We start from the raw sequence: 17255 nt of genomic DNA, 5'->3' as shown, positions 1-17255 counted from the left end.
CCCAGGGGCCAAGGCCTTAGGGGAGCAAGTCCTGGGTCACACATTGCGGTCGGAAAAACATGATGGGGCAGCCTTTCCAAACATCACTCCTTATAGAGAGAACACATGGCAAAGGGGGATGCAGTCCCTTTCCAGCTGCCAATACAGGAGGGAAGGGCACAAAAAAAATTTCCCCATGCATGTGCAGAGGTCCATGTACCTAGGAAGGCAGCTTGCAGCATTAAAGCACAATATTAAAAAGAATTTAAACCAACATGCACATCAAGCAAGTGTTGGAAATTAGCCAGGCATATTTTGCGATTAGAGCGGGTCCAATTCTGACCACGTGGAGATCTCTAGAGAAAGCACAAAATGTCGCTTACAGAAGTTCTGAAATATTTCCCTTGAAGCTTCAATTTGCTTTATTTGATGTTTTAATGCGTTGTCAACCCCTTGGAGGATTTGTTCTTCAAAATATAAAGCAGTATAGAAATGAAAAGAATGTTAATAAATTTCACAGCAAAATAAAAAAGCACTTAGATGTTCTATTGTGGCTACTGTAACCTAGGTGCCATTTGGCGATTAGATTTTATTTCTGAATTTCTAACCCTGCACCCAGGATGGGGCATGTGGTGCCAGATTTATGCAGATTATAAGGGCCTCTGGATACAAGTATTATGTATCATTAAGTTTCACATAACTGTTTTTTTTTTTAAAAAAATGGATTATTGCAATGCATATGCTTTGGTTGGATTGTTAGGTTTTTAAGCTGCATTCTTACCCGTGTAGCGGTATATACACCAATATAAAACTTTACTATCTCCATTGTCCTTTCCGATAGAATAATGCACATTTTTGGGTAATGCTTTTATGGGGCCTCTTAAACTTGACCAACTTTTAGGCCCTTCAAAGCAGGTCGTAATCCTGCCCCAATTTCACACTCTTCCCCACGGGCTCCCATAGAAGATTGTATTAATTGCTCAGATGAATTTGTTGCTGCTGTTTACATGCTATCCTGTTTGATATTATAGTGAATGCTTGCTGGTTTGTTTTAAATTGCTACTGCAATTACGGTGAGCTGCTTTGAGCTCAATATCTGCTGCTGGAAAAGGGGAATAAAAATATTAAAACAACTCAGGTGTGGATGGCTCTGCCACAGCACTGATCCAGAAAGTATTTACTCAGCTAATAGTGTCATGTATGCTTTGGCTGGAAAATCAAAATAAATGCCTTCCATTATTCGTCATCGTTGTGGCGCCCTCTCAGCTCGGCGCCCAGTTCAGGTGAACTGTTTACGCTCCCCTAAATTTGCCTTGGGATGCCAGTGGCGCTGTGGTCTAAAACACTGAGCCTCTTGGGCTTGCCGATCGGAAGGTCGGCAGTTCGAATCCCCGCGACGGAGTGAGTTCCCTTTGCTCTCTCCCTGCTCCTACCAACCTAGCAGTTCGAAAGCACGCCAAAAAGTGCAAGTAGATAAATAGGTACCACTTGGGCGGGAAGGTAAATGGCATTTCTGTGCGCTGCTCTGGTTTCGCCAGAAGCGGCTTAGTCCTGCTGGCCACATGACCCAGAAAAACTCTATGGACAAACGCTGGCTCCCTCGGCCTGTAAAGCGAGATGAGCGCCACAACCCCAGAGCTGTCTGCAACTGGACTTAACTGTCAGGCGTCCTTTACCTTTACCTTTTTAAAATTTGCCTCAAGCAGACCTGCTGAAATTAATGGAATTAACTTAGTCATATTTGCCCATTTCAATGAGTCTACTCTGAGTAGTGCTACCACGGAATACCGCCTTTTAAAAAACGGCACTTTTAATCCTTCCATCCATGAACAGCGCTCATCGTCCTTGCGATCATATCCACGATGGGTTCGGCTGAGTGAGAACGCCTGGCTGGTTCAAGGTCACCCCTGAGGGTTTTTGGGGGTTTTTTTTACGACCGGCAGAACATTTGAACCCGGGGTCTCCTGGGTCCTAGCCTGACACTTTAGCCCCTGCGCCAACTGCAAAGTGCGGTTTCCCGGGCCCTGAGAAAGCCAGAGGGGAACAGAAACAAACCCTTGAGCGCTGCTGCGCCAAACATCTCAGGAATGGTGTCTGCTCATAACACTGATATGTTCGGAACGAAAAGTTATCGCCTCCACCGCTTGGCACACCGTCTCCCCTTTGCTCCTCCATGTTCCCAACTAGTATATCGAGCTGCAGACAGACTTGTTGACTGGTTATGTGCACCTGCTTCCTTTTTAGAACACACACCTGTTTCTGCAGAACAGAAGCACCCAGAGCTGCTCTGTTGCCGAGAGAGGTTTAAGCCCGGGAAATCAGAGAGCAGCTCCAAGGTTCTCACTAGGCAGACACGTAATAAATAAAAATTAAGTACAATATGTTTATACCCCAATAATATACAGTGGTACCTCGGGTTAAGTACTTAATTCGTTCTGAAGGTCCATTATTAACATGAAATTGTTCTTAACCTGAAGCACCACTTTAGCTAATGGGGCCTCCCGCTTCCGCTGGAGGACAATTTCTGTTCTCATCCTGAAGCAAAGTTCTTAACCTGAGGTACTATTTCTGGGTTAGCGGAGTCTGTAACCTGAAGTGTATGTAACCCGAGGTACCACTGTATACCGTATTTTTCCGTGTATAAGATGCCCCCCTTTTGGGGGGACTCCAAATTAAGAAAAAAACCCTCAGCACTACCGGTGTATAAGATGAGCCCCAAATTTAAACCTAATTTTTTTGTAAAAAACCCCCCAAAACCTAGTCTTATACACGGAAAAACACGGTATATTTTCAAAATGAGCAAGAATTAATTATTGCAACTCTAAGGTTGCCACTTTGTTCAGGATTAATTCTAAGCAAACCTAACTTGGAAGCAAATCCATTTGAAATCAATGGATCAATTTCCTAACACAGTTAGGTGTCAGATTAGCCATACTTTCCAGCCCAGAGGATGAAAAGCCACTTTTTAAAACAGCTCTGCAACGCAAACGTTAAACTGGAAATCGTCACGTCTGTTCTGCGCCCGGCCCTCCGTGAACCTTTCACACGTGGCAAAACCTATTTGGTCGAGGGCTCAGAAAGGTGCCTTTTAGTCTCACGTGCGTAATATGCACCAAGGTTTTAAGAACCGAGGCGGCACAGCAAGAAATGTTCACACTGCAAAGGCAACGTTGAAAAATGAAAGGCTCCCCATGTGCTGCAACGTCTGCCAGAAATTAAAGATTGCAAATGGAGGCGTCGCAGTGGGGTGAAAGCAGGTCATACATGCCAGAGTCCACAGCATACACTCCAAACATTAAGCAGGAAGGGTGTCCCATTCAGGTAGGTGAACGTACACCCATGAATGTTCCGCTGCGGAATTGGACACATTTATCGCGCTTGCAACCTAACCCTCTCCGCCAAGCTGCTCTGAGAGGCATTCAGCCTCTCAACTGCCATATAAGGGAGATTCGCCTGTTTATAAATGATCACATATTTCTATTTGGTCGAAATGTACGGCAATAAGGATCCATTGGAAAGGTGGTTTTTCCCCCAACTAAGGTTATTTTGGAAAGGTGGTGGTGAATTTGGAGATGAACCTTCAAACTTGCTCCTTAAACGATCTGCAGGGTTCTAAGAATGCAGTTTTATTTTTGGCTTTTTATTTCGTAAAATAAATGCTACCTACCCAGACAGGGACACGGGTGGCGCTGTGGGTTAAAACACAGAGCCTAGGGCTTGCCGATCAGAAGGTCGGCGGTTCGAATCCCCGTGACGGGGTGAGCTCCCGTTGCTCAGTCCCTGCTCCTGCCAACCTAGCAGTTCAAAAGCACGTCAAAGTGCAAGTAAAGGTAAACGGGAAAGTAAACGGCGTTTCCGTGCGCTGTTCTGGTTTGCCAGAAGTGGCTTAGTCATGCTGGCCACATGACCCGGAAGCTGTACGCCGGCTCCCTCGGCCAATAAAGCGAGATGAGCGCCGCAACCCCAGAGTCGGCCACGACTGCACCTAATGGTCGGGGTCCCTTTACCCTTTACCTACCCAGACAAGTCTGTCCAGATGCTTAGAAAGCTAATTTTAATGTTTTAAGATTTTAACAATTTTTTGAAGTACTGTTGTAACTTTCTTGATTTTATCGTTTTCTCTTTTCGTAAACTGCTTTCAAGTCCCCCTGCCCAAACCATGCGGTGTATACATTTCATAAAATAAATAATGCAATTTTAACATGTAGGTTAACTTGACCATGGCAGCAAGAATGACAGGAAAAGCCGTGTTGGCGTCTGCTAAACTACCTCCCTCCCAGCCCATAAAATCATTTCCCAGTAGCGGCCGACCAGATACCTTTCGGAAGCCCACAAGCAGCACTTAAGTACAGCAGCACTCCCTGACCACGATTCCCAGCAACTGATATTTCACTGGTAGACTTCTTCTAAAGTTGGAGGTTCCACAGTCTTATCCTCCAGGAGGAAAAACTAGAAGCAAAGAGAAACCACCAAAAAGGATAAGCGACTGCAGAGACGTTTAGTGTACAACGCAACAAAACTAAAACACACATTTTAAATGACTGTGGGATGTTAGGAGTTAGAGAGATAAAATTAATTACAAGTTAAGGGCAACCCATTCATAAGTTATTAAAAGAGAATTAAGCCAATTCAGGAAGGTGTGTTATAGTTGCTTTAAAGTTCTTTTTTAAGTTGAGAATCATAATCACACGGCAAACATTTAAGGCATTTAGATTTTCATGCCAGGCATCTAAGTGCAAAAACTATGTTATTTCATGGTGCCACACGAGTCAGTAACCCAAAGGCTGGTCAGCAAGAGAGATGCTGCTTTATGGCATGTTTGATACGATCACAGATTGCGTGTGCTCCCTACAGGAACACCAACATGTAAAAAGAGACAGATTTAAAAGGTGCTGGTCAGATAGCCAGAGGGGCCATTTCAAAATGGGCTTCCCAGCCCTCAAGTCTCTAGCCACTACAGCACGCTGCCATCCCATAGGATCACCCCCAGGGACTGAACTGAAAGGACAGCCGCTCTTCCTGCAAATTATTCTGTGTGCCCATCAGACACACAGCACATTCATCCACCTCCTTACAAACGCAACATTGCACCAAGCTCTCATTTTGCTAGAACTGGTCCAAGTGCCTTAACTGCTGTTATCGGACATTCTCCCCAAACTGCTCTGCCGCCATCACGTTGCAACGCTGATGCAAACATCTCCCTTTGCAGGGCAACACCACAGCTTGCCTGCTCCACGGACAAGAGAAGTTGGGGGGGGGGTTGAGAAATGCAGCCAGGCGCTGGCAGGAATTCCTGCCCTTGGCTTCACGTACAGCACTCGGTGTCCACACATCACATTGTATTCTGTAGATCCAGACTCTTTGCAATGCCAATTCCATTTGGCACACATCTGTACACACCCATCCTGGCCACAGGACTTCATGTCTTCAGTCTGGGAAATCCCAGAAAGCAGAGGAGAGGGGGTAGGAATCGCTGGAGGGGTGTTTTGGGCACACCCACCCCACCCAATTTCTAGAATAAAGGAGAATAATTCGCTCTAGAAAATAGAAAACCAGAAGGGCTGAGGAATGGGAGGATATTGACCCTGGAGGAGTACAAAGGCCTGGTTTCCTACACGGGTGGAAAAGCCAGGAGATGGGGGGAGAGAGACAGCAAGAATAGTTATATAACTGCCCCATTTATGGGACTCAAAACAAGGTATCTTGGAACATCTTCCCACGAGAAAATGTCTGAAAATTAAGGCATCCCTTCTGACAATTCCTCATTGCTTTATGAGTACAAGTAGCTTGTATTATAAGAAGCACCCGCTCATTCAGACTGTTGTTCCATATGGACAGTGAGCTTCTTGCGGTCTCGTTCAAATCAACGTCTCCTCCAGACGTCTTCTCTCCCCCAGTCTGGGATTTCCTTATACCAGGGATACTTTGAAAAGGAGAGAATGTGAGGAAATCCAGATGGAGGGAGGGGGGAATTTAGAAGCAACTTGCAGAATGTTCCGAAAAGTTTATATAAATGTAAGTGAGCAGACACACACACACACACCAAGCTGCCTCAGGAATATTGCAAACAAAATGAATTTAGTTTTTCATCAAAAGAAAAGCCCGGACAACAGATGATTTGAGAAAACACTATGCCACCACTGGCCAGTACAGCAGACAAACATATTTCTGATGCTCATTCTATCTTTGGCTGAACCTAAAGTGTAAATTGGAGCACTGCCCATCTTCCTCCTTTCCCCGTAGAAACAATTATGTATATTTCTCTGCCCCATCTCTCTCAAAAAACATTCTGGTTCAGTCTGCATCTTATTTTTTAAAGTATAAACCCTGGAAAGAAAGCTCAAATGACAGACTCCCTTGAACAAGCCACCATACCACGAAATTTCCTCATTATGGCAGCAAGAGAGCATCATGTTCATGGCAACAGACAATGCAGAGTTTGGGCTCAGTTTGCCAAATGGTCCTAACTCCATTTTTAAGATCCTGCCTAGAAGTCTCTCCAGAACTCTCTCATGTCAACAGCATTTCATAAATCAAACAATACTTTGCTCGGTTAACTTCATTAGGCAACAACCACCGTCTCTCTTATAAACAAGCCTGAGAAATTGGCACAAATATGTATTTGCCTGTTTGGGGTGCAACCTAACAAAATCTGGCCGTGAACAAGTCCCACTGAAATCAAGACAGCTAAACGCACTGAGTTAAAAATCGCTCACTGCGGCAACCTTAAGCAGAGTGATTTGGAAGCAAATTCTGTTCAAGTCAGCTGGCTTACTTGTGAGTAAGGAAGTGTGGCTAGCATCAGGCTGCGGGTTGCATTGATTTCCATTTTCACCCCCGAAAGAGAAGAACAGTGTTTGTGTTTGGAGAACAAGCATCAAGAGCTCAATTTAAAGACAGACACAGATAGGATGGGAGAGATGAGATCACTAACAAGAGGGAACTGTGGGCATTCAAAATCCGAACCAGAGAGATTAATCTGAGAGCCAGCAGTTTTGGGAAAACCTGCGTAAAGAGAAAAGGAGGTGAGGGGAGAAAAGCCCTTTACTGTTCAAGCCTACACTGAGATCCACCACCAAGGGCTTTCTGGCGGTTCCCTCATTGCGAGAAGTGAGGTTACAGGGAACCAGACACAGGGCCTTCTCGGTAGTGGCGCCCGCCCTGTGGAACACCCTCCCTTCAGATGTGAAGGAAATAAGCAGCTATCCTATCTTTAAAAGACATCTGAAGGCAGCCCTGTTTAGGGAAGTTTTTAATATTTAACACTGTACTGTTTTTAACACTTGATTGGGAGCCGCCCAGAGTGGCTGGGGAAACTCAGCCAGATGGGCGGGGTATAAATAATAAATTATTATTATTATTAATTATTATTATTATGCAAGTCTACTCAGAAGCAAGTCCACTAAGTTTAGCAGAGCTCACTTGCAGGCACAATGCACAGTAGCAGCACATCTGCCTTGCATGTAGAAGGTCACAAGTTCAATCCCTGGCATTGAAACTCCAGAGAGCAGCTGCCAGTTGGTGTAGACAATATGGAGCTCAATGGTCCAACTTGGTAAAAGGCAGCTTCCTCTGGAACCTACATCTGCATAAGGCCTGCTCTCTTAGGAGGGGCTCCCCCAGGTCAAAAGGATGCAGCCGGCCTCTAACCACAGGGCAGCGCATCAAAGATGGCAGCTCCTTTGGGCAAGGCCTCTGTCTAACTGCTCCAGGATGCCTGTTTTCCAGCCTAGGGATGGCGCTTCCGAGGCAAGGAGATGCCCAGCGACAGCTTGGAGGCAAACAGGCACCGCCTGAGAGTCAGAAGATGGCTGCTTTAACGGGACAGGGGTTGCCACAAGGTGGGGGACTAGACACCCACGGCAGAGACGCAAGAGCTAAACCCGACTCAGTTGCTCCGTCTGCAGGGAGACCCTGAGCCCACCTTCCCGGCTCTTGCTATGCTCTTACACGGGTACAGAGGGAGCCAACCTCTGCCACACCCCCCAAGCTCTTTGGAAGAAGCAGATTAAAGGGGAGAGGGCCACAAGCCAGTGGTGGAACATCTGCCTTGCATGTAGAAGAGTCCAGGTTCAACCCCTGCAATTTCCATGTAGGGCTGGAAAGGAGTCCTGCAGAGCTGCTGCCAGTCAGTGTGGGCAGTGCCAGGCAAGATGGCCCAACGGTCTGACTCCATATATTAAGGCTGGCTTTCCTGTGTTCCTAAGAGTTAAACGCTATAATATTAACAGTTCTGGATCGATCCGTTAAACCACCGGCAAATGGGACATCAAAGGAAAAGGCACAGGCTCACTTTATAGAGGCCAGGGTGGGCTGAGACTTTAAAACAAAACAAACCAGGAAGGATTGGTGCTGCTAAATTTGGAAGGGCACACAGGCCAGAGGTTCAATCCTGGCATCTTCTAACAGAAAGAGCTGGGAGCAAAGACACTTGACAGCTTCTGCTACTAAGAAACAGTGGCTGCAACCACAATGTGCATTTAAATCACATCCATATGCCCACACACAAACCCCCAATAAACCTGGGAACTGTAGTTTAAGGCTGCTGGGAATTGTAGCTCTCTGGGGGGGGGGGTAAACTATAGTTCCAGTGATTCTCTGAGGAGGAAAGTGTGCTTTAAATGCACAGTGTTTGCAGCTAAGGGGGCAAAGAGCTCGGCCCAGTATAAAACAGCTCCCTCCGATCCTAATTGTTAAGCTTTAAAAGAAGCTGGAAAACAGGCACAAACAGTTCAATTTAATTAAAGAAACAGCAGTAAATCTTAGAAATGGAGAGCCACAAAAAGGACTGTTTAAAAAACAACACACACACTGAATGTTTGTGCCCCTTATCCTCTTTCTGACTTCATATAGATGACATTTGAGGGGGGCATACAAAACAAATTGGGGTGCCCGTTAGGATTTAAGGCATTGCCAAAGTGCCATGGTAATTCTTGTAGACACAGGAAGCGAAACAGTCAAGACAAGGAGCACAAAGGTGATTTGTCCCTCCCCATTGGGGAAAAATTAGGGACAGGGAAAGAAGCTACAGAAATGAAGGATTAAACCCTCAAAGGGATTCCCAGTTGCTGATTTCAAAATTAGGAAGCAATCCCTCAATTTATACTGGAGAAAAGCTTAATTATCAGGGATTTTCAGCTTGGGAAAACAGAGGGGGATAGAGGGGAATGAACTATAAGATCTTGAATAGTGAGGATAGTATAGCAGAGAATGGTTTGCTCAGCAGGTTTTTTAAGACGGCGAAAAAGGCACCAAGAAATATACAAAAAATGCCGTCGGCGCCAGATATTGCAATAGCCACTAGCATATTGGGTTTTTAAATAAAAATAAAAATATTACTGCAGTAAGCTGTCAGTGGCAACAGAGCGCAACAGCAAAGATGCAAATTTCATTTTCAAAGACAGCATCTCTCTAACTTTTAAGTGCCAGAGATGTACAACGCACAGGTGTCCCCCTTATGCCCAACTGAAAACTGGCATGGAGGCAGGAATTGGATGGAATTCTAAACTAGCTGGACTAATGGGACAGAAATGCAAAGAACGGTTTTGGGAATGCAATGCCTGAAACGAGCAATGCCTTACGTTCTGTAAAGTGATTATCCTCCGTTTCAGATTGTTGCTGTTTTTAAAGGTCATATCATATATATGAGTTTCAGCAGCTGTAGCCCATCCTTCACCCCAATTTCAGGTTGGAAAACCCCAAAACAGGAGCACCACCCACAGCGCTCTGCATGGTGGGAAAAGCTGGGTAGATTTAAAACTGCATTTGGACAGAGGAGACTTTTTTGCTCTTAGCTCACTGTCGCCTGACACCAATGTCTTTGGCTCTTGGAAATTATTGCCTGTGACTTGGCATTTCTCAAGTTGCTGTGGTCAGAAGCACCTTGCTCTATCCCAAAGCTCGCCTCTGTCCTTGTTTAGTCATTGCCTTGTCTGTTCTGGAGAATAACAAGCAGAGACTTTGCTACAGGAAAGGAAGGGATGCAAGAAGGGCCTGCCTAGAGGTTTCGAAACCAAGACGTGGAGAGACAGCACAAAATGAAAGAAGAGGTTCTAGGAAAGCACGAGAAATTACCAATGCACATGCACATAAAAGCCAGAATAGGTTGAGGATTCAGAAAGCGGAGAATAACGGAAAGTGGGAAAGGAAGAGTGAGTGTTTTAATTCCTCCAGGCTAGATTCCTAATCCAAAAACCTCCACTGCTTTCCTCAGGCTGGCTAACACTGCCCCACTTCAGACAGATGCTGTGCCAGTCTTGCAACCTCTGCTTCTCCTCAAGTCCACATCTGGAACTGCAAACCGTCAGGTTAAATCACAAAAAGCAGGCGCCATTCTTATGCCGCTTTTGGGGATCAAGGTCCCCCCCCCAAGAAGTAGCTGCGACACATCGGGTCACATCAATATCTCCACTGAAAGAAACGCCAACTGATTTGGCATAGCAGGGAGTTGCGCACTGCGAAAACGTAAGCTTAGTGCGGAACGACCGGAGGGGAGCCTCAAATGTGGATTAAGACGCCGAGCTTGGTTCTGTAACATTGTGGGAGAAAGCATATATACAAATATCTATGGGTCTGTCAAATCACAGTTCCATGGAAGCAGCTAACCATTTGCCATTCAGAAAGGATGGAGGACCACACGGAATGCCACAAATCTCTCTAGGTAACCCAGGTATATTTCCAGCATAACATTTCAGCATCACAGGACAACTTCTCATAACACTGTCCATCACGCCGTTCCTGCCAGAACGCACAGGACGAAAGCAAAATGGCGCCGAGGCCAATCGGACATGGATTTGGAAAAGCAAAGGAGCAGCAAAAGGGGGTGGGGTGAGGAGCCAAAATTTGACCAGCAAACAATAAAACTAATGCAAGGAAGAGGAAAGACAAAGGCGAGGTGTGGCGGACACGGTTAGTACCACCTGCCAGGTGAAAACAGTGTCTAACTGCATGCCATACTCAACTAGACAAAGCTATTTTTTAAAAAGATGCCCAAATTCAAGCTCCCAACATTTTCCCCACTTCAAGAAAAATATTAAAAAGCAGCCAAGAGGTTGCTGACTCTCTGCTTCTATACTCACCCTTGCTTGGTCTTCTTTGCCCACTAATGGGGACATCGGTAAAACTGGAACACGTTCAGCCAAAGAGCGGAGGAGCTAAAATCAAACTTTTGCAGGAGTTTTGGGGAGTGGGACATTCTGCAGAGTTCAGGTCTTGGACCCCTTTTCAGTGGGGCAGAGTGGGCACAACTGTCCTGGAAGAGGATGGCGGCAGTCCGGATGAATCCCAGGGCAAGCGCTCTAGGATCATGCCCCACACTGGAAAAGATCTTTCTAGAAACCCTGATTTCAACCAAGTCACAAGAATGCTCTGACACGGCCCCAATTCATTTCAACAAGGCTCACACAGGAGAACTTATTCCTGTTGGATTGTGGCTAAAAAAAGGCACAGGCAAGTCACCCCAAACAGAAAAAGATTTAGAGATTTAGTAAGTTTATATCATTTCCCACCCCCCAAAAAAATCAATCCAGGCATGCATTTTTTGAATTTTGGGGGTTTCTTTGCTTGAAATATTTCATGTGAAAGTTTTAAATACAAATAATACATGCAGGTTAATCAGTGCAATTGCTATTTTTATTTTCTAAAAGCTTTTATTTCCAGGTTAAAATACCTACTCCCTTTTCTAACTTTCCAGGTTTAAGAAATTCACGCTGTTAAAATCAGAACATCCTCCCCACACTCCATTCTTCCAACTCCCACAGTATTTTAAAGTAGTTATATGGATTGATTTAAAAGAGAACATAAACCCCTAAGTAGCTGAAGTAGGAAATAAGCCAATTTATTACCATCTAAAATAAAAGTCAAGAGGATACACTCTGCATTTGGTTATAAAAACAGGCAGTGAGGAAAGCGGTTAAAAAGAGCCCTCCAACTGGTGCAAAATTTTCTTTTAACTAATTAACTGGGAACAAAATGAAACAATATACCCAATTTCTACTCCGATGAAACTCTTTCATTTAGAATCTTAAAAGTGGGAGGGGTGGCAGATCAGAATAATTGTCTTAAATCCAGCATGAAAAAGTCATTTCCCCAATAGGAGGGAGGAAATAACCATCTGTGGTACATTCCACAAATAATACCCATTCCTATACCGTAAACCTAAAAAAAGCCAAGAATTTAACACATTTTTTAAAAGCCACATTTTAAATATACCTTCTATTATTTAAAGGCTGCATGTAAATACATTTGCCAATAAGGAATTCAGAAGACAAGGCTCTTTCCTTTCTCAAAAAGCTGCTGCCCAAATTGCAATAAAATTAAAAAATCACAGATATGGGGGGAGGGGAATAATCTAGTTGTTTTAAATGGTAAGTGGTGTAATTGCAGCATAGCTGCAAGAAATCAGAATATCAAAATAAATAATGCAGGCTTTCCATTGTTGCATCTGGTCTGCCACTGTGAGAAGAGAATGCTGGACTATACATTGGCCTCATTCAGCAATCTTTTCCAGCCTTCTTATTAAAGAGAGATTAATTTAATTTGACAGTGTGCTAACATAACAGTTCTGGGCGGGAGGTCTTTGAATTTAGGTAAATTTAATTTTTCAAATTCCTGAAGATCACAGGCTAGACATGCACAATCCCCACACATTCCCCCTCTCTCTCGCTCACTCGGTCTCCGAACAGACTTCTGATTTTCTTGAAAAGAAAATGCGAGGAAGAAAAACAGGAGAGGCAATGGCCATTTCATTTCCTACATCCAATAAACCCAAGACACAGCTCCCAGAATGTGCAAAATGCGTTCAAAGAATTTTTTTTTTGGGGGGGGGGGTTACAAGACTAGAAAAGGCAGCAAGACGAAGAAATATGTCTAAAGAGATTTATTTTTGTATCGTAGCAAATGAAAGCTAGAAGGAGGCTTTTTTGCACTGATGCCTGAAACACAAAGAAGAAACAATTCATGACAAACAAACAAAAATATATCTATATATATATAAATATTCAGTTGGTTTGAGGTTGCAACAGCCTGCATGGCTCAAGAGCAGGATGTGGGGATAAAATTAAGAACCGTATCGAAGCGCTAGAGATGAAATTGGTTGTATCTGGATGCAACAGTGTTTTAAAAACCCACAGAAATTGAAATTTCATTTAAAATGCCTTGCACCTAAAAATGCACCAGGTTCCAAAATTTCACAAATTGTGCCGGGTTTTGAGAAATACCCATATGCTTTAAAGATACTTATTCCTAAGAGTCCTCTTTTTAAAGAAACAACTTTTATCTTAAAAAAAATAGCCCAGCTGTGAATCAGTTAAGCCTTCACCCAAAAGCACAATTGCATTTTTTTGTTTGTTTGTATTATTATTATCATCATCATTATTAGCAATAAATAAAGTGTGCATTTTATAAATCAAGGTTCAAACTGTTATTTCGTTTCCTTGGAATTTAATAAATAATTCTGGTGCATAGTATTAGTAATATTATTATATAGCAGCCAACAGATTGCAGTTCATATATTAACTCTATTGCCTTTCAAATTGTCTTTAAGAGTGTTTACTTTTCTTTCCCCCAATATTGTTTTAAACAGCATAGATAATTTTAAATCTCTATAAAACAAACAGCATTATTTAATCCAATTGATTACTGTATATAGTGCATTCGGCTTTGTCAACATCGTTAAATTCTTATATTATTTGCATGCTATTACATACAAACTTTCATTAAGACTCGTGTTTGTTTTTTTAAAGTTTTCTTTCTTTCTTTTTTCCTTTTAAAGTCACCAAGCAAAGTAAAGGGTCGAGAAGATAAGACTGGAGAGCAAGAGGAGGAAACTAAAGACCTACTAATATGTACAAGTGGACACCTTAAATAAGTTAAGTCTGGCTCAGTTCCCCGTTGGTTTGGTTTTTTTTTTAAATAAAAAACGCACACAGACAAAAATAATAATTAAGAAAAAAAGGAGGGGAATTAAAAAGGCAAGTAAACTCAACCCAGATTGCGGAGGTCCTCCTCGCAAGGGGAAAAAAGGTCCAGCGTTATTTGAGCATCACTGTTCCATCAGGAGAGGAGGGAGGCAGAAAATATCACTTTGCAAAATCTTTTTTTTTTTTTTTAAGACTATCAGATTCTGTTTAAGATGCACCGAAAAGGAGGGGGGAGAGGGGGGAAATTCTGGACTTAAGAGGAGAAAATACAAAGTTTGGGGAGGGGCGGGGAGAACAACTGGTTCATGCTTTCCCCTCATCTGTTCTCGTAAGGGACGGGGCGGGTTTGGGGGAGAGATTTTACTGAAATCCCATACATGTCCGGCATGCAGGAATGCGGAGAGGAGGTCGAGGAGGCGGAGGAGAGCCGGGAGAGAGCCGGTCGGGCGCCGCGGTAGGATGAGGGCCCCCTCGGGCTCTCCAAGGAAGGAAGGAAGGAAAGGAGAAAGGAAGTTGGGGACCCCTCTCCAACGGCGCTGTCCTTGGTCGCCAGAATCCTATTGCTGCTTCTTCACGTCGAGGGATATTTGGAGGTGGGGGGCTTGCCTGCTCCGGCGCTTTCGTTTGGTTTACGTCGAGGTGGGGGAGACAGAAAAGTTGTCCTCCTTCCTCCTTGCCAAAAAAAAAGGTGCCTGTCCCCCGGAGCGCGTCCGTCCGTCCGTCCCCGCGACGAAATGTACAAGTCCGCGCGCCTCCTTTGCCAGCCGACGGGGCGAACACGCCAGGGACTAACAGCGGAGGAAAGACGAGGCATCAAGAGGTGCGGGAGGGCAGGAAAAGTGGGGAGAGGGGGATAGAGGAGGAAGGAGAGCCAGTCAGTACGAAGTCGGGAGGGCGCGAGGAAAGAGAAGAATTCAAGTCGGCTTTCGTACATAGAAAAAGGTATGAACGCAGTCAGTGCAAGGAAGGTGGAGCGGGCGGACTTGGGGAGAGGGTCTTTCTCCCCACCCCACCTCCACTTCAGGTCTGGTTTCCCCTCTGTCCCGGGGTGGGGGGGGGTTGGCGACCTGGGTCCCCCAAGAAAGAAACCGCGAGGCGGTGCGCCCCTTCGGGTATTTACAACTTCTCTCCGGAGGCGAGCGAGGAGGGCGCGGGAGAGGAGGCCAATCCACAGGGGTTCACACGCCCCCCACCCCACCGCTTTCTTCCTTGTCCTCGGGGTGGTGGGACGGGGGCTCCCCCGATCCCGTCCGCGCCGTCGCGCCCGCGGCTTCACATGAAGAAGTCGGCGGAGGGCGGCTTGCCCGGCGCGGGTCCCCCCTGGGCGGGCGACGGGTCCCTGGCGGCGGCGGCGGCGAAGGTGCGCCCGGCCAGCTTCTCGTACTTCTCCTTGTAGAGGTCCCGCTCCTTGGCGAGGCGGGAGACCTCCTGCTTCAGCTGCTCCACCTGGCCCTGCAGCTGGCACTTCTCGTTCTCCAAGATGTGCCGCTGCTGGACGCGCTTGTAGCGGCACGACTGCGCGTAGCCGCGGTTCTTGAGGGTCCGCCGCTTCTGCTTGAGGCGGATCACCTCCTCCTTGCTGAAGCCGCGCAGCTGCCGGTTCAGCTCGCGCACCGACATGGACACCAGCTGGTCGTCGGAGAAGCGGTCTTCCAGGCGCAGGTGGTGGTGATGAGGGTGGTGCCCGGCCCCCGGGTGGTGATGGTGGTGCCCCGGGTGGTGGTGGTGAGGGTGGTGGTGGCCAGACGGGGCCAACTCCTCGCCGGGGAACGGCTGGCCCCCCCGGAAGCCCTCGTAGCCGCCCTGGTGGTGGTGGTGATGGTGGTGGTGTCCGATGAGCGCCTCGACGGCGTCCTCGGGCGTCAGGTTCAGCGCCTCGGGGTTCAAGTGGTGCTGGTAGTTCGACATCCAGTAGAGATCTTCCAGCTGGGCCTTGCCCGACGCCCCTCCGGGGTTGCCTCCGCCGCCCCCGCCGCCGCCGCCGCCTCCAGGGTGGGCGAGGCCCGTCGGCGGCTGCCCTCCGGGGCTGGGCGCGCAGAAGCTGGGCGACGACGGCACGGAGGAGCACGGCGTGCTGATGGGCGTCGAGGAGAGCGAGCCCGGCGGCGGCAGGCGGTGGCAGAAGCGCTCCGCCTCGGCCGGCTCCTTCTTCACCTCGAACTTCATCAGGTCGAAGTCGTTGACGTACTCGATGGCCAGCGGGCTGGTGGGCAAGTCCGCCGCGCTCATGGCCAGCTCCGACGCCATCTCACCGCATAGAGGGCCGCCCAGGCCGCCGCCTGCCCCGGCCCCCGAGCTCCGCGCGGAGAGCTCCGCGCACCGAGGCCGCCTCGACGACGCCCGCCGTCCGGTCTGCGCTCAGGCCCCCTTCCGACGGCAGCCGGAGAGGAGAAGCAGGAAAAGTTGCTGCGTCCGATCTCAGTGGAGGAGAGTTTGCGAGGAAGGAGGGAGAGAGGGAAAAATTGGAGCGGGGTAGGTGGAGAGAGAGGAAGAGAAAATGGAAGAAGAAGCGGCTTTTGCTGGCGAGGGCGAAGGAGGCGTCGTCGGGGAAAGTTGCCCTCACTCCAAAAAGTCCATGGGGCCAGGAGGGGGGCGCGCCGCGGGGAGGAGGCGGTGCAGGGAGGGCGGTGGTCGTCCTGCGGGCTCCGGGCAGCCCCCCTCCAGCCTGGCCGCGGCGCTCAGCTGCAACGCCGGGCGCGCTTCCCTGCCTCGGCTCGGCTCCTTCTCCGCCGACGCTCCGGGGTCCCAGCAGCAAAGCAGCGGCAGGAGGAGGAGCAGCAGCTTAGAGGCGGCTTTGCCAGGCGGCCAGCGCCCCCCTCCCGGCACTTTTGCTTGCCCCCCCCCCGCAAGTGGGGGGCGTCCTGGAATTGCACGAGGCGCGCGTCCCCTCCTCCTGCCCGCTTTGCAGGGAGCGCGAGGGTCCCGAGCGCTGCTGCTGCTGCTCCTCCTGCTGCCGCCCCCTCGACCGCCTCCCCCCCGTTGGCGAGTAACTGAAGTGCTGAATGGAGCATTCTTCCTTTTATAGGGAGCGGCGCCAGGCCCCGCCCGCCGAGGCGGGGGCAGCAACCTCCCCGCCTATAACGAGCCGGGGCTGGCGGGGCAATTTGCCTATCCCTATAGCAACCCCCGGGCCCAGCTGTCAGTCTCTGGCGGGAACAGCTGGAAGCCAAGGAGGAGGAGGGGGGAGGGAAAGGGGAGGGGGGAGAGAGGGGGAAGCTCCCTCTTGTGGCCGCGCAGAGGAAAAGCAGCCCCGGGGTCCGTCTTGGGGGGACAAGCGCCCCGGGGAAGGTGGGGGGGGGGAGGGAGGCGCGCCTCGGATGGCTCCGGGAGTCCGGGGACAGTTGCCAACTTCTGGCT

The 17255-nt window shown here is 47.9% G+C and overlaps 1 protein-coding gene across 1 annotated transcript; it reads right to left on the bottom strand.

Moving 5' to 3' along the window:
• Positions 1 to 12841: 12841 nt before the first annotated feature.
• On the bottom strand, positions 12842 to 16870 carry MAFA (MAF bZIP transcription factor A). Its single transcript, XM_083624287.1, has one exon. It carries the CDS (start codon positions 16143 to 16145, stop codon positions 15171 to 15173), a length of 975 nt encoding a protein of 324 aa, XP_083480413.1. The 5' UTR covers positions 16146 to 16870; the 3' UTR covers positions 12842 to 15170.
• Positions 16871 to 17255: the final 385 nt, after the last annotated feature.

This window comes from Podarcis filfolensis (assembly GCF_964270895.1).
Source record: "Podarcis filfolensis genome assembly, chromosome: 7".
Classification (NCBI taxonomy): Eukaryota; Metazoa; Chordata; class Lepidosauria; order Squamata; family Lacertidae; genus Podarcis; species Podarcis filfolensis.
The sequence above is the reverse complement of the archived record's forward strand: the minus strand, read 5'-3'. Positions and strand labels throughout refer to the sequence as shown.